This window comes from Amblyomma mixtum, chromosome 1 (assembly GCF_055824585.1).
Source record: "Amblyomma mixtum isolate Tamu chromosome 1, ASM5582458v1, whole genome shotgun sequence".
In the NCBI taxonomy this organism is placed as follows: domain Eukaryota; kingdom Metazoa; phylum Arthropoda; class Arachnida; order Ixodida; family Ixodidae; genus Amblyomma; species Amblyomma mixtum.
The window spans coordinates 301,926,246-301,953,236 of NC_143012.1; the positions used below are offsets into that span (position 1 = coordinate 301,926,246).

At 45.8% G+C, this 26,991-nt stretch overlaps 1 protein-coding gene and 1 long non-coding RNA gene across 2 annotated transcripts in view; one reads left to right on the forward strand and one right to left on the reverse strand.

Moving 5' to 3' along the window:
• The window catches only part of LOC149372209 (uncharacterized), a 60,460-nt gene that overhangs the window by 5,105 nt on the left and 28,364 nt on the right, over nt 1-26,991 (reverse strand). Inside the window, exon 3 of the long non-coding RNA XR_016286975.1 lies at nt 21,760-21,918. This is a non-coding gene — a long non-coding RNA (uncharacterized LOC149372209). The remainder of the gene's footprint in view (nt 1-21,759; nt 21,919-26,991) is intronic.
• LOC149372210 (cytochrome P450 2J5-like) lies at nt 9,519-20,329 on the forward strand. Its single transcript, XM_089585963.1, has 7 exons — nt 9,519-9,636; nt 10,034-10,140; nt 13,839-14,140; nt 15,790-15,905; nt 17,701-17,959; nt 19,184-19,374; nt 20,154-20,329. Exons 1-7 carry the CDS (start codon nt 9,534-9,536, stop codon nt 20,327-20,329), a joined length of 1,254 nt encoding a protein of 417 aa, XP_089442089.1. The 5' UTR covers nt 9,519-9,533.

Below are 26,991 nucleotides of genomic sequence, written 5' to 3' on the forward strand. Positions count from 1 at the left end.
CTACTACGGATGCAGAGGTTTGACATTCGAAAAGACACCTGCAAGTGAAGGCATTATAAATGCCTGTAGTTCATCCGCTCTTCTTGTGGCTTTCGGTTTTGGTCTGCTGCAGTGTATCGCGGACCAGGTTAGACGCTTGAGGGAGTGCTCGAAATACGGTATGAAGTCCACGCTACGTCTGTACTTATCTGTGCCACCCCTAATGTTCTCTCGCGTGCATGAACTGTAACGATATAGACTCCCGCATTAAAATTTTCTTTGGAATAGTTACTTAGTAAGGACAAAACTTACCTCGCAAATATCCTTCGCCTGCCAGCAAAGGCATAATAAAGTTCTACATAAATGTTTCATCGGCATCAGGCATTTAGTGAGAAGCAAAACCTACCTCGATTTTAACACATCTGTCAGATAATCTTTCATATTCCTATAGTCGCTATTAGAACACTGCACGGGCCTTAATTATTCACGCGTCCCGAGCCCGTCAACCTTTTCCGTTACACGCCCCAGCCCGGCCCGATTTTTTCGATATAGGCCCGAACCCGGCCCGGCCCGCGAGGTAGACATGCCCGGCTAAGGTTCGGAAACAGCCCGAGTACTAAATGCACATCGGTAAAGCCAAAGCCTTTTGTTATACGGATCTCATTTTTAAAAAGAGCGGCTTCAAACGGAGATAATGGAGGCCTCACTGTGGGCAACGTTAACAAAAAAAAACGTTTTAGCATTATTAAAAAATGGCTGAGGCTTAACTTGGTTAAGATTGGAGAATGCGAAGCATCATGTCGCGTAATTTGGAGGCGCACAACCACAGCGACGGCGCGAGGTGGGCCCCCGTTTCTCCACTGTCGTGACGTCATCGTGTCACGTGGTGTGACGTCATGTATCACGTGATTTGGAGGCGCATAACCACGGTGAAGGGCTGTAGTGGTAGCTAAAGTAGTATGCTTCGCATAAAAGAGGTTATCACAGATTTGCTCGCATTCGTAGCCTCCTCCTAACTAGTTAGGCGTCAAGGTGAAGCGAGAACGCGGAAGTGATGTTACAAAGTATGTGACAGGAAACGCGCGACCCACTTACGATGGGCACTATCCCGCATACCCACAGCTGCTGGTCATATTTCGAGAGTAAACGCAAGCCACCGCGCGCTAGCTGGTGTTTCCACCAACGGTGCCTACGGTGCCTTGACGATGCATATCGGAACGATAATTCTCTTTTTGTCTTTTTCTGTAATATATCTATATATAATATACACGCACGCGCGCGACTGCGGAATGTAACGCGTGCGCTTCACCATGTCAGAACGCAGTTTGATCTGCGCTTATAGTACGCACGTATGTCTAACTGTGGCATGCGCTCAAATTTAAGGAACGTCACTCTACAGTTAGACGTGTGCCTCGCGTCAGTTACACGTTTGCGTGCGTGCAATCACGATGCGCTCAACGCAAGCGCCCTTATGTCGAGCTTACTACGGCCATACGCTCGATTGCGAACAAACCACTGCACAGCGTAGCTTGAAAAAAAAAAAGGAAAACTCAGCAGCTATTGAAAGCACGTCACTGACCTCGCAAAGTCTGATCTATGGCGTTGCGTTAAATTTCGCCCGGCCAATTCTGTGTAACCAAACCTTCCTCCGGCCGGCGTCGATTTTCGATGATGGGATCGCGAAGAACCGCTTTCCACCGTCGTGACGGTTCTTGCACCCGAGGGCGCAGCAGCCCGTCATGCCGCACAGATAGACGGCGTGAAGTTAGGTGCCTGACACACGTTCCGAGCAAAACAAAAGCCGCTGTTCTTCACAGCAAGCAAAAGCGCAGTGTCCGCAACGACGCCTGCCGAACCTACAGTGCGCGGTTGGAGCAGACAATATGGCGCCTGCGGCCGCGAAAAGCGCGGGTTTAAAGGACTTTTGCGCGCGAAACCATCGACCAATGGGAAGAGGCGACGGGCGCAGGAGAGGGAGAGGCGGCGTTCTGCAAAGGTTGTCGCTACTTTAAAAATTTCCAGGGGCTTTAGCTTCCGGCGTAGGAGGTACTGACGGCACGCACTAACCGGAATAATTCGGCTTTACAAGTGCTCTGCTTGTCAAAACTATAGTGCCTAGAATATACTATATCAAAACACATGAAAACCGGATATAATTGTGATCTTCATGAGAAACTGCAATTACTTCAGATAGCGAGAATAAGGGCTGTGAGGCATTGCTTTCTCCCTGTGCATAGTCATCAGCCGCTGTTTCGTTCTGGCAGCATTTGTATAAGTTTTGCAAAGCCGCAGTTCAAATGTTAAAATGCATTGCTAGTAATTTTGCTCAGCAAAAGACATCCAGGACACAATAAATTTGCTAAGCTGCCAAAGCAATCCTTGATTCCTGCAAACTTCCCGCAAAATATTAATTCCTGCAAAATATTATTATTCAGTGGCAGACTGAAGCTACCGTATGGACCGTATGTGAGGTTTCTATGATGGGTCAAGGAGAAGAGCGAAACAGAGGCACTGAGTGCAGAGCTAGGCGAGATACTTTACAAAATTATCTCCGATACTAATACCCGATACCCTCGAAAATTGTTTTTCGAATAACGATACAAGATACACAATCGAAATTTACTTCCTGAGAGGATACTCGATATTGTTACTTATATAGTTCGATACACCAGTCAATTCACCAAATTAGACATCAAACTTCTGAACGCGTGTTTTCTTCTTCTAAATGCTGCGTTAGGCATTGGTACACATGGATCACCGTGGACATACCCCTACCAAGCTAAATAATTTATAATTGTTTTCTTTTTGGTAATGTCTCGGTTTCAATTTCATCGACCGAACGGTTCCTGCAACGTGTAAGAAATGTTTCGCTCAAATGAGGCGAAACAGCGATAACAACAATATAATCGCTGATCCATAGATTTAATACACTGCAACGCTTAAGCCAGCCTCAAGAGCTGGATGACAACAAAAGATCTATAAGGTGTCATGATGCAGTTTTTTTTGTGCCCCATGACACCTAAACACTTCTTAAACGCCAGTGCCATCATTAAGTTTGGTTTGGTTTGGTTTGGTTTATGGTGTTTCACGTCCCAAAGCGACTAAGGCTATGAGAGACGCCGTAGTGAAGGGCTCCGGAAATTTCGATCATCTGGGGTTCTTTAACGTGCACTGACATCGCACAGTACACGGGCCTCTTGAATTTTTCCTCCAAAGAAATTCAGCCGCCGCGGCCGGGATCGAACCCGCGTCTTTCGGGTCAGCAGCCGAGTACCATAACCACTGAGCCACCGCGGCGGCCCATCATTAAGTAAATGAAATGGAAACCAAAAGAGAATCAAGACGAAATTCAAAAAACAGAACCACTAATTTTATAACGACTGAGCCACCGCGGTGGCATTAGATGATGAAAGCTAGGGTCTCATCACAGACCAGATACTCAAGCTCAGAGCGAATGAGTCTTCAGTAAAGTATTAGTTTAATGAATTATTGGAGCAAATATGCCTTCCCGCTCCCGGTACCTTTTTTGCACAGTGGCTCCTGAGACCTTTTGAGAAAGATGAGGTTGGAGGTTCGATACGACACCGCGAGTGGAGACGATATGAGAGGATGAGCCAGATTACGAAGGCTGTAGTGCACGTTAATGAAGCTCAGATGGCCGTAATTAATCCGGAGCGTCCATCAAGACGACTTTTGTGGTTATTCGCTAATCTCCGAAACATGTGACATCCAGTCTAGTATTATAACGTTGTACATAACGCAGAAAGGAAGCCATCATAAACAGCAGCACGCGAGAGGAGGTTGCTCATTAATGAAACGCCCCTATCGCAGCGCAGAGACAGCGCTCTCACGTTCGCTTTGTTACGCCGCCCCCAAAGTACGCGGACGGTTGCGTCCCTCGGAGCCAATTGCAGGTCGTCGCACTCGATTAGTCAGCCTCCGATATGTACTCTTTCTCGCAGCGCACTCGCTGAGGAGAGTACGTGAAGGTCATGCGGTGTACTATCGCGCTCAATATGAGTTGCAACGCGCGGTCATCGACCGGGGCTCGTTCTGTGGTGTGCCTTCTCCAAACAGTCGCTCGGAATTCTGGGAGAAACTTTTTCCTGAGCGGGGGTACTGTTGTTTCCTGGAACAGCAGTTTCTCCCAGAAGTCCGAGCGACTGTTTGCAGGAGGAACACCACGGAACGAGCCCCGGTCGATGACCGCGCGTTGCAACTCATATTGAGCGCGATAGTACGTTTCACCTCGCGGATATTAAGTGAAGAATGCACATTGCCCTGACTGTCAGTTTTCTTTTTGCAACTTCACTTGTTTTCAACTTCGCGTCTAATTGCATCCGCCTGATCAGGGCCCCTTTTTCCGAGCTAGCGTTCACAGCGTAACTGACTATTATGCGTCGGAACAAGGCAGGCCATTCTCCAAGAAGAAGGTCCCGGGAACGTTCGTCCCAGCGGTCAATGGCATAGGAAGCTAACGGACGTCAGTTCTCGGTGCAGTAGATCCTGAATCAACGCCTCTGAGACAGCGTTTAATGTCTTTATCAGCATGCTGGTGAGTTCGTGCTTTCTCTGTCCTCAGCTTTCGGCCATTTACATGCATATGTTTTCTTATCCTTACCTTCCTTTCCCCGTTTGCGCTAAAGCTAACCGGGCTATAGTCTGGCAAAATTTATTGCCTTCCATTAACTGCTCCCTGTTTCCATCTCTCGCTCACACTCTCTCTTTATCCGTTTGTGCCGCATTCCCAAGGGGCAGTGCACCAATCTGGCTTGGCACAGCGAATCAGAGCTTACCGAGGGAAATTCAATGTATTCTCGCAAACTACCTGCTCTTCCTTGCACGTGAGAACTGATGCTTATAATAAGCAGAAGCACTAGATGTCGGCTGGATGCTGAAAATTGACGATGATTGCAACAAGTTGTCCTGAATGTCATTTCAACAGGTCCGTAAAGACGACAACAGATGTCACGGCAATGCAAAAGAAACAGCATTTGCAAGAAACCTGCATTGCTAAGTTTTAACACCATTTGCAAGAAACCAATAGGCTCGAAGGACACGGACTGAATAGGAGACACATACACACACTTTTGTGGCGCTCCTCTAAACAGCGGTAAAGAATCGATGAGAGATAAAAAGAGACCAGTGGACAGAGATGGTAGTAAGAACTAGGCACGTGGTGCTTTATGTACAATATTACGCTGCCAAACATACATTGGACGCACGGCCAAGCACATAGTTGCAAAAAGATGTGATCAGGTTGAGTGAAATCTGTTCAGCCCTCTGTATTCAGTCTGTACTTACGTAGGCTTGATGTTAAGTACTTATAACAAGCAAACGCTTCGTACGCAGGAGTAGTAACCGAAATTCGTTCAGAAACCGCCCGCATGAGGACGGTGTACAGCTCCCTAGATCGAAAAACAGCAGGAAGATAATTTTGTCCATCCAGAAGTGTCGGCTTGTCATAGAGTGCCGCGTAACCTCAAATCACAGCCCGACGCCAGCCTCACTCCCGCGAACGGTGAGCTCGTTATGAACGTCAACTCACCGCAGTATACTTCACGGCATGCAAGTGACAGGCAGCTGCACTCAGCAGACCGCATAGTATAAGCACAGCAGGCAGCCACGCAGACTGGCAAGTGCCTCAGCCGAAAGCACTTTCTCTATAAAGTGCAGTTCAATTCGCCTATGGTGGACTCAATTTTCACTAGTCCTTCGCAACCCACTCTTTTCGCCAGCATCACAAAAGAACAGCTGCTGCATAGAGTCTTTGTACGATATCCCCTCATTTCTCTAGATCAAGGTCCGCACATGTGGGAATCGTAGATAAGGTTTTTTCTAACGGCAGTACGAAGTATTTTTGGGAGTTCAGAGCATACTTTTTCTTTTTTAATTCTTAGTTTTACACATGCGAATGCAAATTTGTTGAAGGAGCAACCCAACTTAGAGATTCAGTGACCCCATGGCACGACCGGTGTGGCGGTTGCCCTCATGTTGCTTGAGGCCCGCTGAATGTGGGCGCGTCTGCTACATTACTCACGCCATTTTGGTCAACTACAATTTCTCAGAACGGAAACTAAAATATCATCTGACATGCGTCGGAATAGAAGCCATCTGTAGCACAACCAGCCTATGTTTGAAAAGGTTGCGTCAAGGTCAGCCGCAGAGTATCGTGGACAATATGACGGACAACATGCAAGTATGCTAAAACAGTACCTCGTTCAACTTATTTGCTTAAAAGACACAGCAGCATCGTACATCAAGGAGACCAAATGTTACTGTGCACTTCGGAAAGTGGTAGAGCGAAATGCCGACAAGAAAATGAAGAAATTACGTGTGTCAGAATTTATTTTAGAGCCATGTCGCCCAAGGAGCTAAAGATATAAAATATAATGAGAACTTTCTATAAAGATATTTAATTTTATGTAGCATTCCCTAAGCTTTAAGAATGAAATGTGGAAAGCTATTATGGGTTTTAATATACTTCGGCACTCATAAACCACCAGATGCAGCAGTGCACTGCAGGAACATAATTTGAACGCAAATTACAGCGAAAGGAAAGCACGTCTTTTCTTCCCTACTCCGTTTTTATTTCTGCATTATGAAAGGTTTCTTGCCGGCGAAAATTCCCCGTTCGGAATCGTCTGGCAAGCGTTTCAATGTCAGTTCTTTAAAACTGTTTTTAGAGTCAAGGAAAATGTTTGATTCATGAGGCAACTTCCTTCCAGTTTTCGTTACTGTTTGCCTAATTCGGTTTAAGTCTCAAAATGCCCTTCATTTGTTTACTCAATCACTGTCTTTTAAGTGAATAAATGCAAAAAATGCATATAAAAGCCCGCAGTGCATTATATTTGAGTTTGTAGCACCGCAACCAAGCGCACTTGTGCAAAGCAGACTTATTATTACAAAATAGTGTAAAAACTCAAGAAATGTTCAGTGCGAAACCGCTAAACGGCACCAGCAATGATATGTATATTTGCGGCTAACAGACACTTGACAGCCAAATTCGTGCCGATTTCACCAATGCGACTTTCTTTTGTCAAATTAGATCTTAGAACTTACCTAAAAGAAGCTGATGCACACTGAGCCATTGCAAAACAAGAGCAATAACAAGAATGAAACACGGTGAGGAGGTATCTCATAGAAGGATAAGGGCTGAGGTCAGTGCTGCCAACCTCCGGAACCGCTTCTCCCCCAGTTTGCAACCAAAAATTCCCTAGCTTTCCTTGGATACGAAAAATAGTGTTCAATTGTGAAAAATGTATACTTATGCGTAGTTCAGTAACAAGTTTTATCATGCAGCTACCCTATTACCAAACGTTTGTAAGCAAATTAGCTGTAAATTTGAAATGAAAGATCTAAAATGAAGAACTTCTAAATGAAGCTACAAGATAAACCGTAGTGCTCTTTGGAAATTACAAATCAAAGGCTCTATATCGTGTCTGTGTTTTTTTTCTTCACTGTACGCAAGATATTGGTAAACATGTATCCGCATGTGGAATTAACTTAATCTTTTCCCTCATGTTATGTCGGTTTATACTTCAGCCGAAGTATACCCCGTACAAAATGCCTGGAGGTCGCTTGAGGAGTGTACACAAACGGCGATGTGAAAGCTGCTTGTTGATTTGGTGTGATTGCTCTAGAGGATGGCTGATGTAACAGTTTGAGTCAATTAAAACAATCAAGCAGTGATTGTTACAGCTTTTTTTACGCGTCATGTGATCTCAACTCACTTTGTTCGCCGTGGTGGAAGTGGGAATTACGATTTATGATTTTGGAGGGTCTAACGTCCCAAAGCGACCCAGGCTATGAGGGATGAAATAGTGAAGGGCTCCGGAAATTTCGACCACCTGGGTCTTTAACGTCCACTCACATCGCACAGTACACGGGCCTATAGACCTACGTCTTAATCGAAATTCGACTGCCGATGCCGGGATGAAAGCCTCGTCTTTCGGGTCAGCAGCCGAGCGCCATAACCACTCAACCACCGCGGCGGGTGAACTGGGAATTGTTCCCCTAGTTAGACCAGCTAAGATTTTCAACACGGTGCTCCTTTATACAAAAATTGGCGCCCTTGTTCGGTTCCAGTTATCAAAATAAACACGCAGATATGCTAACTAAATAGGAATTTCACGTCGTGCAGCGAGCTCCAAACACAGCTCGAGGAAGGGGCGCGCGTGTTGAGGGAAGGCGGTGGCGCGCCAGATCCCAGCAGCGGGTGCCACTGGCCACGTCAGGGACCATACACGTCCGACTACGTCCGTGTAAAGCCTGGTTCACATGCATGCGAGCGACTGAAAATCGAGCAGCGCATCGCGGTGAAAAATTTGTAACTTGTTGGAACATCGCCGCTCTGACTGCGAGAGCCGCCGCGATGGCTCTAAACAGCCATTGCGCCGCAGCAACAAAGCGTTTTCACTTGCATGTGAAACAGGCTTTACTCGAGCGCGCGGCTGTGTTGTGCGGGCCTCCGTCAGTTGTAGAGAAAAAAACAACGAAAAGCTTGTACTGTCTTCCTAATTTGAGAGAGAAAAAAAAAAGAACTCTCCGAACAAATGAAATTTCCCTAGATTATACAAAAAATCCTTTTTCCCCTAAACAGCGTCCGAATTTCCTAGATCTAGGGAAAAATCCCTAGGGTTGGCAGCACTGACTGAGGTAACCCTTAACCCGTCGCTGACGTGCCGATGAGACTCTCAGGAAGATCTAGTGCCGGGCATGTCCCGAGCATGCCAAGCATGCCGAGCAGTTGGATCGTCGCCAGCTTTTCTCGAAGTGCACAGGAACACCGTAGTCAAGAATAAGACAATTGCTAAAAGTCGGACTCTCGGCTACAAGGGAGCAACATCTGTCCTTGTGGCTAACGCACAACGCTAAAGGCCGCCGCCTACTCAGGCTTCGGGAAACAATAAACTCCACGACGTACTCTATAGCTTATCGACAGCCTCTTCTTATGCCACGTAGCAAGTATTCGGAATAAAAAAAAAGCATGAGAACCTGTCGAAGGTCCCAGTTACGTTCCCAACAGCAGTGGTTTCACAGCGCCGCTCATTGTTTACAAGGCAAACTACAAGAAAATAACACAAGCTAGCCGGGCTAGCCCTTTCCTTAAGGCTAAATATAGTAGCAGTAGAGCACAGCCAACTCTTCCTCTGTATCTCTCTGAATATGCCTGTTGCGTTTCTGACAGGGCGAGTTCGCAGCGGCGCTAGTAGCACTAGCGGTTGGGGTGGGAACAGCAGTGCTGTTGATCTGCTGGTGGCTGCGAACCCACCGTAACAACGACAGCCATGCGCCACTCCCTCCCGGACCTTGGGGAGTTCCACTACTTGGCTACTTACCCTTTCTTCGGGGACAACACCAAGTCGCCTTCAAGCGTATTGCCGAAAAGTATGGCCCAGTGTTCAGGTACGAAAACTGACTAACGCTCCATTTTAGCCACGCGTCAACAATTGATCCGACATATCAAATTCGGTTATAGCAATCAACAAAAGTAATATGGATCGTGGATGCGAAACGCATGTTACCTTCTTTTCAGGGTTACGCTAGGAGCCATGACTGTTGCCGTACTGAACGACTTCGAGAGCATTTCGGAAGGCTACTCGAAACTATTGCGGCGGCCAAGGGCGTTGTTCGCCGATCATGCGGGCATCACAGGTGACTGGGACACGGTTTGCAACTGATTCATTTTTGGTGCATAAGAAGTGCGTAGCGCAGTCACACATATCAAGACTTAATTAAGAAAGAACGTCCTAGCGTTTCCGAGCGAACCTACTGCAGTGTCAAAATTCAAAGCTTGCAGCATTAAATGCTTTAAAAAGTGACCGATTCTGAACGACTATAGACGCTTTCGAAGCCAGCATCACAAGATTACCCAGCCGAAGCACTAACTCTTATGTCCCTGCGCAGATCGCTATTGAGAGGCCACTATACTAAAATGACCGAACTCATGAGTATGGCTGAAGTTGTGTTTCCCAGCCAGCAATTATTTCAGCACTTATTTCAACTAATTATTACCACAACTGCACTTACGCGAACTAATGGTCTCCCGCAGGTGTGGCTAATCTCAATGGACGGCCATGGGTCGAGAACAAAAGATTTTGTCTTCGTTCTATTAATTCTGGCTCATATGGTGGGAAGACCATGGAACAGCAGGTTGAGGTAAGCACCCGTAAACACACTGCTCTAATACACAGCATTTTAGCGAAACGCGACTACGCTTTTTCGAATAAAATGCTACATTAGCCGTGTATGATTTATGTAATAAATGTGTAAGCAAGCAAAACATTTTATGCGATAGCGATGTATAATGGAACATATATTTACATTATTTGTTAGCAAATGACCCTATACTGTTGCATAACAGTTAAGCATAAAATCAAAGGCGCATTTGATATATTCAGGATAATGGCCACCCATAGCAGGGGAAGAGAGCGAGAGGTACACAGCAGACCGGGAGCTTCTGTTAGTTACGACGCATGACTAGAGTTGATTGGGGTTAAATTGTCTGTATCTTGCCAATGGGGTGCTTTTGGCAGCTTACTGATGCAAGATAGGTCTGACTAATTTCTAGTCAGGCATGTACAGTCATACGCCCAAAGCAAAATGGTTATCTAATTCGCTTATTTAGTTTTTATTCGTATTGAATATGGCAACTTCCAGAACTGACAGAGGTTGCCAGTAAGGTTATTGACATCCAGAATGACAGTAATTGCCTTACGGTAATTGCCATCAGCTAGAACTCGAAATCAAAATTTGTTTTGACCGCAATTACCAAGGGTCCTTAAACGTTTTTGAACAGCTGCGTAATTTCTACCGCGTTGGTGCCTATTTCTGCGCATGAACAGTTTTCGATGCGGTTTAAAACTAGACATAATTTTGAAAAAATAACAGTTGGGTTTTTATATTCCTAAAGTCTCCGTTCCGTTAGTGTCCTAAAGCTACCCACCGTAAACAATACTTTCTTACCTAGACACACTCTCGTATCTATTCCCAGCCTTTCTAGGTTCTTGAATACTACTCTGTTTTCTTTGTATTCATTTTTTTAAGCCTACAATTTCAATCTCATCTGTTGAGGATCTCAGTAATTCTATGCAAGTCATCCCTGGAACTTTCACGAAACAATTACATCTGCAAATCGAAGGTATTCTCTTTTCGTGGCAATGTAGACAAAGCTACCGGGTCAAAACAGGCCTTTTTTTGCTCTGCAGCAAAATAAACTATCCGCTTGGAGTTATAAGTTTTCTCTTTAAACGTTGTGTTTTGGCAATATTTTCTAAAACTGCCATTCTAAAACAACTGCCAACTCTCAGCCTTGAAAGTCAAGGAAAAAACTTTCTGTGTTACTACAAATTTTCTTGGCACGTTTAGTTACAAGAAGCTTCAATAGGCGACCCCAGCAGCTCCAGCGGCAAAATTAAGTTACCACAGGGACAGCAACCCGTCAGGTGGCCAGGCACAAAGTCGTGCGGTCGAACTATTTGGCGGATTGACACAGTTTTTGACGCTCCGCCCCGTGCAAACTTCCTTCGCTGAGAAGAAAAGTTATCGTCGAGTATGAATCATTCCCTCTTGGTATTTTTTAACAGTTATAAGCTGTGATAAACCAGCAGCCAGCAGCAGCGATATAATGTGAAACACAAATAACAGATGTTCTTTCATAGCAACCCCAGTAATGCAGTTCATTCTTAGGAGTGTTGCCTGCAGAGATCGGAAGTCAGGTACGGAGATGAGATAAGCAGAATTCCTAAATTAAAGCAGGAGCGGCTAGAATATATAGAGATTTTGATGTGAGAGTTGTTCCCAGGAGAGTGTACTTGTATTTAGGCCGAGGATAATGACCTTTTGGCAGATCGCAATACGGAATTTATTTTGCAAAAGATGCATGATCACCACCCAAAAAAACTTTTTTCCTCAAGATCTGATACGTTTTTTTTTTCGTTCGTGCGTTCTTTCATTCATTTCTTCGTTCGTTCGTGCGTTCTTTCGTTCATTTCTTCGTTCGTTCGTTCGTTCGTTCGTTCGTTCGTTCGTTCGTTCGTTCGTTCGTTCGTTCGTTCGTTCGTTCGTTCGTTCGTTCGTTCGTTCGTTCGTTCGTTCGTTCGTTCGTTCGTTCGTTCGTTCGTTCGTTCGTTCGTTCGTTCGTTCGTTCGTTCGTTCGTTCGTTCGTTCGTTCGTTCGTTCGTTCGTTCGTTCGTTCGTTCGTTCGTTCGTTCGTTCGTTCGTTCGTTCGTTCGTTCGTTCGTTCGTTCGTTCGTTCGTTCGTTCGTTCGTTCGTTCGTTCGTTCGTTCGTTCGTTCGTTCGTTCGTTCGTTCGTTCGTTCGTTCGTTCGTTCGTTCGTTCGTTCGTTCGTTCGTTCGTTCGTTCGTTCGTTCGTTCGTTCGTTCGTTCGTTCGTTCGTTCGTTCGTTCGTTCGTTCGTTCGTTCGTTCGTTCGTTCGTTCGTTCGTTCGTTCGTTCGTTCGTTCGTTCGTTCGTTCGTTCGTTCGTTCGTTCGTTCGTTCGTTCGTTCGTTCGTTCGTTCGTTCGTTCGTTCGTTCGTTCGTTCGTTCGTTCGTTCGTTCGTTCGTTCGTTCGTTCGTTCGTTCGTTCGTTCGTTCGTTCGTTCGTTCGTTCGTTCGTTCGTTCGTTCGTTCGTTCGTTCGTTCGTTCGTTCGTTCGTTCGTTCGTTCGTTCGTTCGTTCGTTCGTTCGTTCGTTCGTTCGTTCGTTCGTTCGTTCGTTCGTTCGTTCGTTCGTTCGTTCGTTCGTTCGTTCGTTCGTTCGTTCGTTCGTTCGTTCGTTCGTTCGTTCGTTCGTTCGTTCGTTCGTTCGTTCGTTCGTTCGTTCGTTCGTTCGTTCGTTCGTTCGTTCGTTCGTTCGTTCGTTCGTTCGTTCGTTCGTTCGTTCGTTCGTTCGTTCGTTCGTTCGTTCGTTCGTTCGTTCGTTCGTTCGTTCGTTCGTTCGTTCGTTCGTTCGTTCGTTCGTTCGTTCGTTCGTTCGTTCGTTCGTTCGTTCGTTCGTTCGTTCGTTCGTTCGTTCGTTCGTTCGTTCGTTCGTTCGTTCGTTCGTTCGTTCGTTCGTTCGTTCGTTCGTTCGTTCGTTCGTTCGTTCGTTCGTTCGTTCGTTCGTTCGTTCGTTCGTTCGTTCGTTCGTTCGTTCGTTCGTTCGTTCGTTCGTTCGTTCGTTCGTTCGTTCGTTGAGCAATAGTATGCTGATTACGAGCTTCTTATTGCCCTTGTCAAAGCCCGAGACCATGATAAGATGCACGATGCACCTAGCACATTTCAAAAGAGTTGCAAATGGCGACTGCCCACACCTTGACCATGCCCGGAGGTCCGCAATGCGACGCTGCGTTATATATGAAATTGGGACGCTACCTTATCGGACCCGAATATGCTATAGGGCCCGAGATCAAGGCCCTTTAGTTTTCTACGGTTGCTTCACAACTTGTGGTGAGCAGTTGCATGTGTTATACATTGAAAGGTAAGGTCTTGTGTCTCTAATGATTCGGACATTCTCAGCATCTTCTTTGATCGCAGTTGTGCAACACTCCACAGGCAAGCCTAATCAGACTTCCGCTCACTACGGGATGATACGAGACATGCTAGGCCATGCGGAACTGGTAGAGAGAGGGTATGCATATAGTTTCTTCACACAGACAAAGCGAAAAAGAGAAGTGAAAGCCTCAGTGTCCTTGCAGACGTTTCGACAAGAGGACTTTTCTTCGTCTAGGCAAAGCGTTGCAAAGCAAAATACAAGTCCTCCCTCCCTTGTTCACTTTGTGTACACCATGAAAGAGTAGACAAATGTACGTCATTCTCAAGACATCCATTTCTGTGCATATGACGATAAACATTCATTCTGTCTCTGCAACGACAGGATGAGGCCGTCTACTTGGCAGAAAAGATCGCCGAAGCAGACGGACAAGCCATCAAGGTGGCCGATCTCGTCCTGCCCAGCGTGTCCAACAATGTGACGGCGCTCGTGCTGGGATCCCGGTACGACTTCGATGACGAGAGACGGACATCCTTGGACAGCGGGCTCCTCAAGATTTTTCAGTGTTTAGCAGCGGGATCCCTGGTCTCCGTCATGCCCATCGGCTTGAGGTTCATCACCACGCTCTTCTTCACCAAGTTTGGCAAAATGAGAAAGATCTTCGATGACACAGGAAAATTCTTCAGGTAACCCTTCTTCTTGAGTTGTAATAGTTCCTTTGGTTAAGGCTAATTAGTAGATATTCACAAAATAAATTATTCTACCGCGAAAGACTAGGACATAGAACTGCGTCGATACTATATCATGGTTTATGGTTTATTGGGGTTTACCGTCCCGAAGCGTCTCAGGCTATGAGGGACGCCATAGTGAAGGGCTCCGGAAATTTGGACCACCTGGGGTTCTTTAACGTGCGCTCACACCGCACAGTACACGGACCTCTAGAAGTTCGCCTCCAACGAAATTCGACCGCCGCGGCTGGGATCGAACTCGCGTCCTTCGGATCAGCAGCCGAGCGCCGTAACCACTGAGCCACCGCGGCGGCTCTCTAATGCACTTTTAGGCGCGCAGTTGCGCTAAATATAGTTTTAGTTTTCGTTTCAATAGCTACAAAGTTACTTGCACAGCATTCGAGTACAAAAAAAAAGCGGAAAAATAGAATGCTTATATGTGATAAATTCGCTGCTGTGGCATGCATTCTATTCGCTTTCTTTCTTTTTTTTTTGCTCTCAGCTTGCCCTGAAAGAAACAGTTGTAACGAGTACACACGTACGGTTTACACATTACAATTCTAGTTAAGTTTCTAGTTTATTAGTGAGTAGACTCGCTGCAGTAGGCTCAGACAAGCTACCTGAGGCTGACGCAGACTAAACATGAATTGCTAGCATTCTATTTGCCTTTAGGAACTTTCCACACTTTCCAGAAAAGCTTTGGGGCATTGACTAATCTGAGAAGCCGCATTTGCCAGCTAGCCACAGCAGCAGCGACTAGTAGCTGGAGATCAATACTTTTCTAAACTCAAAACTTTTTCTCTGCTCCAAGGCTTCCAAAGTGTTAATAGAGACAAAGTTATAAGCGTTTTGACTCTTCAAGATTTATTTTTTGGAGTCACCGTTAACTCTGCACATTAAAGGTGCTCTGATTTATGCACGACTCTCAGACGCCTCTTCCTTTTTTTTGCATTGTTGATACATACTCATTTTTCACTTTTCTCGACACTAAAGAGTATAAATTTTACACGTTACAGTTCTCTAGCAGCTTCATTCTGCCCCTTTTCTTCCTGCTACTATAACTGAATAATTCCAGATTACTCTTGTATTCTGCTATGTTCACACGTAACCGCGCAAATGACAATACGCTGAATGACCATAAGTATTTGGGCGACTTGGTTCGTTTACAGCAAAGAAAAAACAGCGCAACAACACTTGTGTTTTCCTCGTCTGCTGTACTGCATTCTTCCTGGGTGATATTGCTCTCTAAATATTGATATTACACAAACAAAGCAGTCACTCTGTTTCTGGTCGAGGTGTGTCTGGAATATTTTTTTTTTTTTTCTCAGAGCGTCGGCAAGCGTGCTGCCAGATGTTTTTTCTTTAACGTTCCCCTAAGAGAACTCTGCGCTTCGAATGGAATTTCGCCTGATGCTCAAGCGGTCTGACGGCTGTGCAGGCAACGCTTAGCTGAGAATTGTTAACTGCTACTGAAAGGTTAAATCGTCCAAAACAAGACTGTTTATCCTTCACGCCACCGCCACCACTGCCCTTTTCTTTAAGTGGCAAACTAGCTTAACAGATTCGAAACGCGTGCAAATAAAGCAGTGCTTCTACATTCGTTACAGCCGGGAAGCAGCTTCCAGTCAAACCACTGGAAAAAAACAAAAGAGCGTCAACTTCATACAAGACTACAAGCAGATGATCTCCTGCCAAAAGGACGACGTTAACAGCTGTTTTAAAGGTAAAAAAAAATGCAAAAATTTAGCAACCGTCTAGGTAATCACAGCTTTTGCCCTGAACGAAATATCGTATAAGTCGACGCACAAGGCTGGGTGTCGTACGTTGTCACAAGCGTGACTTTATTACCATTCCTCCCGTAATGTGGAAAGAATGAAAGATAGAGCCAGCGTCTTCACTTCAGCCGGCGTCTTCGCTTCGGCGGACGCGGTTGTTGCGATGCGCGTATGTTCTTTCACTCTTTCTCCTCACCTTTTTTTTTTTCCTCTTAACTCTCCTCTATCTGCACGTGGCAGCGGTGGTGGCTCGGCTCGAGCCAGTTGGTAGGCCCGTGTACTTTCATTTTCATTCTTCTTCCAATCGCAACAACATCAAATGGGACTCCATAACAAGGAGATTCAGAAATGAGACATTAGGTATTATAATTACAGTTTGAGATGCCGTAATGTTAGTGCGAAGTTAGACAAGTCGTCGGCAGCTTTTCGTAGGAAATGTTTAGCTTCCATTCAAGAGTGCACCCCCCAAAAAAAATTGATCAGCACCTTTTAAAGCAATAAAAACCTATAAAACTTTAAAGCAGTCGAAAAAAGGATGCGGCAAGCATACTTTGCACCCTTTTAGGCAGCCAGAAAATAAGGGTGCAACTGTAACGATCCCACCCTTGCTATGCGTACGACGAGCATAATTTGCACCGTTTTGGGAGGGTGTGAGTTATAGACACGGAAATGCAACCTTAAGGGTGCAAATTTTTTTACAGTGAATTCATAATACTTGCACAGCAATCCGCAGTTCGAAGATGTGAGATTCCTCACCCAGCGCCCGACTGTAGCTAAAGCGCAGCATAGCCTTCCTTTCCGCCAGGCCAGTGGTCCGAAATGTGTACAGTACCCAAAGGCCAGTAACTGTTTTAACGCGACAGGCTTAACCATCAAGTCGAATAATTCTGTGCGGTGCCTGCGTCGGCTTCGGCGGCGTCGAAGACCGTCTGAAGTCGCGCAGCCGGAGCGGCCGGAGCAACTAGCCGCTCCGGCCACCTCGGCGTGCCACCGATGTCACGTGACCCTGTGCCGTCATCACAACCTGACCACAAGATTGTGGGAAAACTTATCACCGTGGCAGGTGGCAGGTGAATTAATGATTGGCGCCGAGGGGTCGCTCGGGAAGAGCAGCCTGGATCTCACAATCCCCACCGATGGCAGCACCTGCCATGGCGAGCAGTGGCGCATTGCTTAAGCGCTGCACTATTACGCCAGGATTTGTATGAGGACTCCCAGGAATCTATGAACTTAAAGTAGAGAATGACCAATTCTACATATACGGGCATTAACCTATTAACGCTATCGTGTCGTAGCCTAAAGGCGATGCTTAAGTGGCACCTAAAGTTTTTTTATATGTTGTAATTGCTCCGAATGCTAAGATCTGTTTCATTCCTGTCCCTTCCTCAAATCAGCAGAGCTACCACACACCTCCCGGGGAGTCTGATTCTCATCATATCTGGAAACACATTTCAAGGGCGGCAGGCTGCCACTGAAAGGACTGTCATCGAGCTGTAATCAGTTTTCAACGAGGATCAGGGTTGCCGACCCTTAAAAACATACAATAGTCAGTATAAGGACCATGCATTAAATTGTCTTTATGGACTTGTAATCTCTGTACTGTAAATGGGTGTCATTGCTGTGCTTTTTTTAAGTGGTGTCTGCCCGTTTGGTAACAGCTTGCAGCCTCTGGGGGAGCTGCAAGGCAAACTGATGAAATTAAATGCCGAATTTTCTCGCCCTCTTTCTCGCTGCCTGTTCCAGAGGAGTACCTGATGGGCAACGCGCTGACGCTGTTCGGCGGGGGCTCCATGTTGACCTACTATACTGTCGTGTGGCACCTCCTCAACCTGGCAGACAAGGAGGACACTGTACAGCGAAGGATTCAAGCCGAAGTGTACCGCGTGGTGGGCAGAAAGCGGACCCCTGGCTGGGAAGACAGACACGCCATGCCTTACACAATGGCCACCATCTGGGAGCTGTACCGCTGGAGGACTCCGGCATTGGTGGGATTCCCCAGAGAGTGAGTATGAGGCACGCAGTGACAAGTTTCGTAAGGTTGACGAGCAAAGCGTTCGAAAGCGTTTTAATGAGCCCAAATAAAGGAACCCCGAAGCCATCATTTGTCTTTAGCAGTTATACTCACGGGCTTCAAAGCACCTTCGACAATGATACACCGTGTTCGTACACGGTCTAGGCCGTTGCCGTTTGTGCACTGAAGTTTGTGCAAGCGAGCAGCATCAGAGAAACTCTAGTCGCCTTTATGCTGCTCGCGTGCATATGTTTTTGTGTTAACTGACGTTTGTACTGCTTGCATCAAGCTCTGGCAAAGAAAATCCCACTCCTAAGCGGAACCATGGACTTATAAGAGCGATCTTCGCTGCTACAGTTTCTTTGTTCCATTCCATAGATAATGAAAACAAAATTTTTTTGATGGTCGCAGTCCTGTCCCTGCAGGCAACTAACTGTTCATTTCCCGCAGTGAGGCGGCGTTAAGCGTTTCCATTGCAAACGAGAAGCTGAACAGCGAAAAAGAAGAATAAAACTGTGTCTTGATAAAAAATTGCGCACAAGTAAACAGAAAAAGCGTGGAAAAAAGAATGCACACAGCCACATTACATTAAACATAAACATGTGGAAGCAGCAAAGTTCCCTGTGAATGTTCACAAAGCCGACAAAGTATGTACTTTTCTCGCTTTGGTCCCAAAATTATTAAAATAAGCTTTCATTTTTTGCTGTTGGTTGTGCGTTATCTTGAGGATAAATACTGAACACATTGCACATACATCGCAGACCCACTGTCACTATGTGAAATGCGCGGAAAGCCTCTCCTGGAGGGTTCTCTTCAGGCGCTCTTCTCCTGCAGAACCATAATTATGCCACATTTGCTTGATATCAATAAGCACCCGCAAAATCGGAGATATTTATTGCTTCATTCGCAGCCTGAAGTGTCTGTTTTTGACTAGATTATTTTTATTTTTGCACTTGACAATTGCGCGGCTATAGACCAACACTGATTTGTGACGAGCTAGATGTGGTGACGCCGGTGTTGCGGGCTGAGAAAAGCAAGGTCAGCAACCGTAGAAATACATGTAAGCTAAAGTTTTCAAAGTATTTTTTCGTGCATGAAGTTTATTGCCGATGCGCTTTTCAGCATCAACCACATAATTTGCATAAAGAAATCTTAGCTTATAAACTCTAGAACCCATATAATTTCAATTTTTACACTTGAGTTCTGAACCCGCAGGGCTCACCAAGACGTTATGCTGTGCGGCTACCATATCCCTGCTGGCACAGTCGTCATGGCTAACATATGGGCCACTCACATGGACTCCAAACTCTGGGAAGAGCCCGAGAAGTTCAATCCAGACAGGTTCCTGACCGATGGAAGTAGAGCACTAGTCCAGAAGCCCGAGTACCTCATGCCTTTCTCCATAGGTAAGCTCACCCCTCTCCGTACAGGCTTCCATTTGTGGAGCACAAGCTTAACATTGAAAATATACTCCCACGTGGCACCTTGAAAAGCAGCACACTCAACTGCCAGGGAGAAATTTGAAAGAACATTTCTCAATACATTTCAGGCACCAATAAATACAAAGGACTAGAATTACTCAGCTAACTCATTCTAATTAGAAACTTCAGTGTATCACTTCAGTTAATGTAGACGATGGTAGCGCCACTCTTTGAAAATAGACAGCATGGACAAGAATGATTATGAGCGACAGAAAGAAACACTGAGTTTCTCATACAGCGTGGGCACCAGGACACTGCAATCAGGAAATATGAGGAAAAGAAAGGAAAGGATAAAGGAGGAACGAGAGAGAGTCGTCCCAGTAATTGGCTGTGCACAACGTCGGCCATCTGTGGTACTTTAACGCGCGCTCACATCGCACAAGAAACGTACGTTTCATAATTGCCCAGTTGTATCTAATGAGGACGGCGATACGAGTTCTGCACTCCGAAAAAGCTGCTCACTAGTGCGAACGAAACGTGATTAATTACCTAATTTAAGCAGTTGCTGGTGTCCCGCATAAGCTTGGCCGCAACTCTTCCTTTGACTATTCTTATCTATTCCGCATGCTTCAGTGTAAGACTAATGGCTAAAGTCAAGGAAAGAATAACACACTGATAAAAGGAGGAACAACACGACAACCGCCAAGAGAAGGTTGAATTGCAATGTAAACAAAAATATAATTGCTGTTTTTCGTTGCTTTCAGGGAAACGCATGTGTCCCGCAGAGAACATGTCCAATGTGCAAGTGTTCATCTATATTACAACCATCGTCCAACGCTTCACCATCTTGCCTGAAGAGGGAAAAGCCGTCGACCTAGACTTCGACAGCGATGGCATCTGCGTTCCCAGATCGCAGAAACTGCGCTTCATAGCCCGATAATGAGGAAAAGCGCAAACAACATCGATAGTCACGCATCACGCACATACGGGTCATCTGTTTCCATACCTTAATAATCTGTTAGAGTGTGTCATTTCACCATGTTTTCGAACGATAGTTGTACGCGAAGTTTATACCATTCGCTGGTTTTTGTGCGTAACAAATTAAGCCTGGGCTATGAACAGGAGAAAAATTAACATGCAAGCTCATCAGTGAAGATGAACATCCGTACACCATACACGCTACCGCATGAACGCGTGCATATCGGCTTTCCACAACTGCTGCACATATTCCCACCTGAGATTACCAAATATTTTTCTATTAATTAACTGTACTCTAAACAGAAAGGAATAATTAGGCAATAACCTGTCCTCTAGTGCACTCCTTTTTATATTCTGGAGTGCGCTACAGGGCATCTTACACCTTTTTTACTGCCATATAGGCGTATTCATGCTTAGAGTTAGCCCTTAAAATGAGGCTTACACACTTTTAAGTCAACGAGATTCATGGAATTGAATATTTGTGCTCTTTTGCTAGCATTTGAAATTCAGCAACCCGATTAAATACGCAATATTCTTAAGGCTTTTAATCACCGCAGTGTTACGAGCGGAGAAACTAGGTGATGACGTCACTGTTTCTGAGATTTCATACTTCCCCTTTGCTCGCCTACATTTGCCGGGCATGATCCGATGTCGCCAAGAAACGCTTCGAGGGCTTCACCTTCGGGCGTCTGGGTTTTCCTCCTCAGAGGAAATGTTTCCGCTTTCGAAATATAACGCTGCTCTAGATGACGTCATCATCGGGGTCTCATCGTCGGGAAGGAGAAACCTGAACGCCGCCTCTAGTTTATTAGGCGATTACGTTACCATTTCAAATGTTTCAGCTTTGGAGGAAACTTTGGCATCACTTGTTCTTAGTACATTTCTACAATGAAGTGTATCAATGCCTGGAATGCAATGCCGCCATAAAACACACTGACACCGCAAAGGAATCGCCACTGAAAAAAAAGTAGGACTCTTTTAGATTGCAGACGCACACTTTTGTATTATGACAACTTATGTCGCCTGACTGTAGTACAGGTACTTCACAATCTCTGAATAAAGCTTGCAGCTTTATTGGGCATTTGATGACAAAGGAGGGCCGTCTGCTTCCACGACATTTGCGTAAAAACGGGCAATTGCGCCGATAGAACACCCAACGAAGGGGAACGTATGCGAAATAAGGCCCGTCATGCAAGCCTCAAGTTCGTGGCTTCGTCTCTTCCCATTTCCTGTATGCAAGAGACACAGCCTTTCCACATGTTAAGCAACCATGGTTCGTGTGCTGACAGGTTTGCATCTCTGGATCCAAGCAGGGAATGGAAGAGTGTTGGCTGTAAATTTTGCATAAAGAAAGCTCTTAGTGTTGATTGTGCAAGTATGTACAATACTTACACTCAGAGGCCCTTTTTGACATCTGTTGCGCTGTAGAGTATACCACGTGTCCCAGATTCAGGTTGCCTCCTGCCAGTCTGTGTGACATATTTGGCACGCATGCATCAGGGCCTCTTCTTGGAGCGTGTTGAATGAGTTCTTACGGTTTCTTCCGGGCGGCTGCAGCAGAAGAAGAGGTTCTTTGAAAGGCCTTTTTATTTGCATTGTTTAAAACACAAAATCAAAGCAGTGATCACATCTAACTGTCTATTAGAGAGCAAATGGGTGGCTAGAAGTATTGCTTAAAGAATGAAAGAACGGGTGAAAAAAACCTGAAGAATAAATTAAGGTGTGAAACCTGTTTACGTTCGTGGAGAATCAAAATAACTCGAAAGGAAAAGATGTAGTTAGTTAGAGCTAAAACAACTGGACACTGACCGCACCCCATTTCTGAGCACGATCCCCTGTTTCCCTGCGACAACATACAAGCTAGGTATAGCACCTCATCAGGATTGTCTGTCTCACCTGTTTGCCAAATGTAGATGTGGAAAATTAACAAAACGATTCATTTGTTGTGGTCAGTGCTCTGCATAGAATATTATAGTAATAAAATAATTACGCTACACAGCCTCACAAATGCGTTAATGACACTGCAAAGCATCGCACACTTAAATGTTGCATCAGAATAAACAGCTTTCATTATGGTCGTTTAATTACCGCGTTTCGATAGCGCCATTTCCTGTTTGAATTTATATCATCAGCATGACTACAAAGCTACTGCTTTCACATCTGCACAAATGACATTAACAGTATGCTCATTACTGCTCTGGTGGATCAAATACCACTTCTTGGTAGCCTGGATGGGGATATGACCCCACAAACTGGCCAAATTTTTCGTATCCACTCCCTTCACATTCTTTTGCAGTAAACTCACCGCATGAACATGTTGAATCATCCCTGCCTCTCTTTGCCTTATTTTAGCTTCACTGCCGCAGTTATTTAAGAAAGAAACTGGAGAAAATGTTCTTTCTCAAAATGATGCAAAATTTAAGGAACAAGCTATTCAGACTACTTCACTTACAGAAAACCAAAGCAGGTTGAAAATTGCAACTGTGGGTACGGTTCCAATTCAAATGCAAAATAATGGCCTCCAATATTTTGATATGACACTTCCTGGACAATGTAGCAAGAGATCACGAATACACCTGCAGCAGGCCCACCTGTCCGCTACAGCACGGCAACTTGGTGCACTATTGTGCAGCAGGTACGCAATGCTTTCGAAGTCAGCTATAGTAATCTCCAATCCAGGTACGGGAAGCTTCACATGACAAACTGTTCTGAGCAGTGCAGGCGCATACGTGATTTGCATGCGTTCTCTCATTCTTCGTTCAGCCTATACATCCGCGTGGCTGAGGGCTTCCAGGGTGCGGAGCACCAACTTAGAACTGGCAGTATCTCTTTAAACTGCAACGCTCATACACTACGTAATCACCGAAGCACACTTAATTTACATTACTTTGGTTAAAACATCCATCCCAGAATGAATACAAAAGCTTCATTTTTAAGGCACAAAATGCAAAAAATTCAGGGGGCACTTTGACTGTCTAAAGTGCGTAGAGGCGAAAGCGTTTTCCGCACCACTTTCAGTGCTTCTGTGGACTGGTGGCGTCACATGTAATTGAGTACTAATTACTAAGTGATGACAAATCACTAATTAATTGTTAATTACTGATTAATGCCTGAATACTAATTAACTGCTAATTAAGCTCAAGCTTCAGCTTTGCCTTTAGGAGTGGAACGCGACAGCGTGTTGTAGCGCTGCCAGGGAGTCCACGGAACGCCACCACCCGTTCGGCGCGATGCCTTGCCGTTTCAACGCAACGGTTTTTGAGGAAAGGAAATGGCGCAGTAAATCTCTGTCATCTCGGTGGACACCTGAACCGCACCGTAGAGGAACGGAGGAAGTGGGAGTGAAAGAAGAAAGACGAAGATGGCCCGTAATGAAGAAAATGAAAATTGTATTTGAGGAAAGAAAATTACGCAGTAACTGTCTCACATATCTCGGTGGACACCCGTCAAAATTTAGGGGGGGGGGGGTGCACTTTTTTGACCTAAAGTGTGGTCACTGATGTGTGGTTAAGATGTTAAGCTTCGCCTCTAAGAGTGGAACGCGAGAGCGTCTTGCAACGCTGCCAGGGAGTCCATAGAACGCCATCGCCCATTCGGTTCTACGCCTCGCTCGTCGGTTAATTGGTTTTTGAGGAAAGGAAATGTATTTCTCTCTCATATCTCGGTGGACACCTAAACCTCGCCAGAAGGGAAGGGAGGAAGGAGGATGGCAGTGAGCGAAGACACCGTATTCACTAGACGTGCCTTTGTTCATTCCAAACCATCGAGCTGGCATGGCGGAGTAGATAGCATGCTCGTCTCGCACTCCGAAGACCGGGGTTCGATTCCCGAGCTCGACCAATTTCTTACTAGGTTTTATTTATTTATATGGCCTGACTAGAGAAGTTAATTAGGCTAATTGGATAATTAAGCAATTAACTAAGCTCAGTCCCACTTACTTGGAGCATCACTATAGGGTCCCTTCAATTGGTTGCATGGTTACTAGCCAAAGTACAATTGGCCCCGTTTGAAATTGGCGCACTGTAACGTCACGACCGTTTCGACCAACTGAAAAGCGTGACATTCTCTGTCGACAACTCCTGCTTACAACGATGAGACATTAAAGGCTTTCGCGTTAATAAAAACGCAGCCAACTCGAATCGTATTTTGCGGCATTATGCAATCTTGAGAGAACTGGGGCTCGCATGTCTCGTCGACGACTTAAGTGCGGCGTGGGCCACTTTGTAGCCTCTTGCATGTTAAAATAGGCAGCCACGGCCGGTCTTGACGCGCGCGCTCTCTCCTCTCTCCATACGGCCTGAGCAGGCGCCGAGCGAACAAAGCATTTTTTTCTGGGCTGTGGCTAGAGTTCCGTCCAGACGGAACTACAATTTGCGCTAAAGTTCCGTCCAGACGGAACTGCATGTAGCAATGGGGTTCCGTCCAGACGGAACTGTATCTGACACCATACAGTTCCGTCCAGCGTTATCTGCCATAAGAGCTATGTCAAGACGGAATTAAAGCTGGCGTTAGGGATGTGGAAACCAGTTTGCTTGCATACTTTTGCATGTCCATTTAAAAAAGTGGCAATCCTGTTCCGCCTAATGTGTGACAGAGTATCCTGTTGCATCATTTTATTTTTCAAGCAGTCAGTGAGAAATGGCAATAGATCGAGTTTTGGCTTGGGTTTGTTGGTGCGTTTGCATAATGCTTGTTGACCGTTTGTGTACGTCTTAGTCTTTTTCGCGCTACGTCATCTTGCAGCACAAATAGCGACAGGGCATCGCATCACTTCGCGAAGAGTTTCTGCACTCTGCTTCTAACAGTGTCATTCTCCCGATCCTGCATGCATGCAGGGAAGTTATACCTTCGAGGATGTAACTATACGCGGACAGATATTTTGGTGCCGTATACATGCGTAGAAAGAACATCTGCATACAGCTTTGTCAACTGGTTATTCCAGAGGCAAAGAAATGCTTTATGTGGGTAGAAATCCCCCATTTTGTATAGTATGGACCGTACGGACGCTAGACAGTTTTAGTTTTACGTACGTAGAACCTTCACGCACGTAAACGTGAGCAGTCAACGTAGCGTACGCTCGTGTCACTTCGTACAGTTTTACCTACACGTACGGGACGCAAACTGTGTAGATCTGCCATAAAACCTAAAAAATGCGCTAGCATGTTGCGCCGCGCCATCTAGTACAGATAAAGAAAACTAATTTTGTTTAGTCGAGCTGCTTGGAGCGGAGCCAGGCCAAGCCACAGTGCGGGCGGTAGACACTTTCCCCCTTTCTTCTGACAAACGTTGAGCGATTTCATTCCACCGAACTGTATGTTGCATGTTATCTTCAAAGGGGTTGCATTCCTTCACGTCCCGCATCATATTTAAATCATCACTTTTCGAGAAGCGAAAGCGCTGGTGTCCCACTCATGTTGACGACGTCTGCGTGTGGAGCCAAGACGTACACCGTTTTGCATTTCCCGCTGACTATGCCGAGGGTCTCGCGATATCCCGCGAGGTTTTGAGCTTCGCGTGGTCTCGCGAGACCGTCGGCACACTCGTTGCTATGACGACCACAAACGCTTCTCCGTCAGGCTTAGGAGCTGCTGAAACGGATTTCTATCTGGAAAACAAAAGCTGGTTCTCACCTAAAACTTCATGCGAGAGCAAGAATGGACCAACTGAAGGCAAATACAGCAGTTTACAGCACGATAACACGCCGAGGGATTAGCGGCGAAGCTGTTATCGTTGTGAAGCGGGCGGGCAGGACGCCGCCATCTTGCCAACGCGACGTACGCAAGCAACGTGAAGACCGCAACGCAAAGATCCGAATCTCGCGTACCTCCGTGCGACTAGAGTGTACTAGAAAGGTCTTTCTAGTACACTCTAGTGCGACCCACACAGACACTTCCCGTTCTGTGCATGCGCACTGGTGAGCCGTAAGCGCTCTACTTACGTGAAGCTTCTGTGTACGTGAAACTAAAGCTGTCTATTGTATGGACGGAGCTCTAGCTGCAGTAAATATTCCGTCTGGACGGAACTGCAGCAGCAGCAAATGTTCCGTCTGGACGGAACGCTAGACACTCCGTTTTTTCTGCGCTGCGCCACCGCTGATCTCCCCTCCTGCGGCAGCATCGGAGCCTGTCTTGACCAGTCGGCGCGCACGTGCCTATTTTTTCGCGTGTTTGTTTTGTCGCTGCCATGTGCCTCATGCTTCGCGCGTCTTGCTAACGAGGTAGCAAGTTTTTTGCATCGGATTTTCCATGGATATTCGTCCCAGAAACCTCTGAAGCTACGCATTGTGGTTGTGACGCTGTGCTTAAACGCGTGACCGAAAATTTTGCCACGTGGAGCCTCATTCTTCGTGTGCCTTGCTCAGTAAGTTTTTGCATCGACTTTTAATGGGTACTCGTCTCCCAAACTTGTGAAGTGAAGGCGCGCATATCAATATTGTGGCTATGGTGTACTGCTGTGTGCCGTATTGTAAGTCGCGTCCCGGAAAGACTCCCGGTGTGTCGTTTCACCAGTTTCCAGTTGACCAAGAACTGTGCACCAAATGGCAAAAAAACATTTCTCGGGAAAATCTCGTCATTAATGACAAATCACCTTCGACTACAGTATGCAGCAAGCACTTTTTGGCAA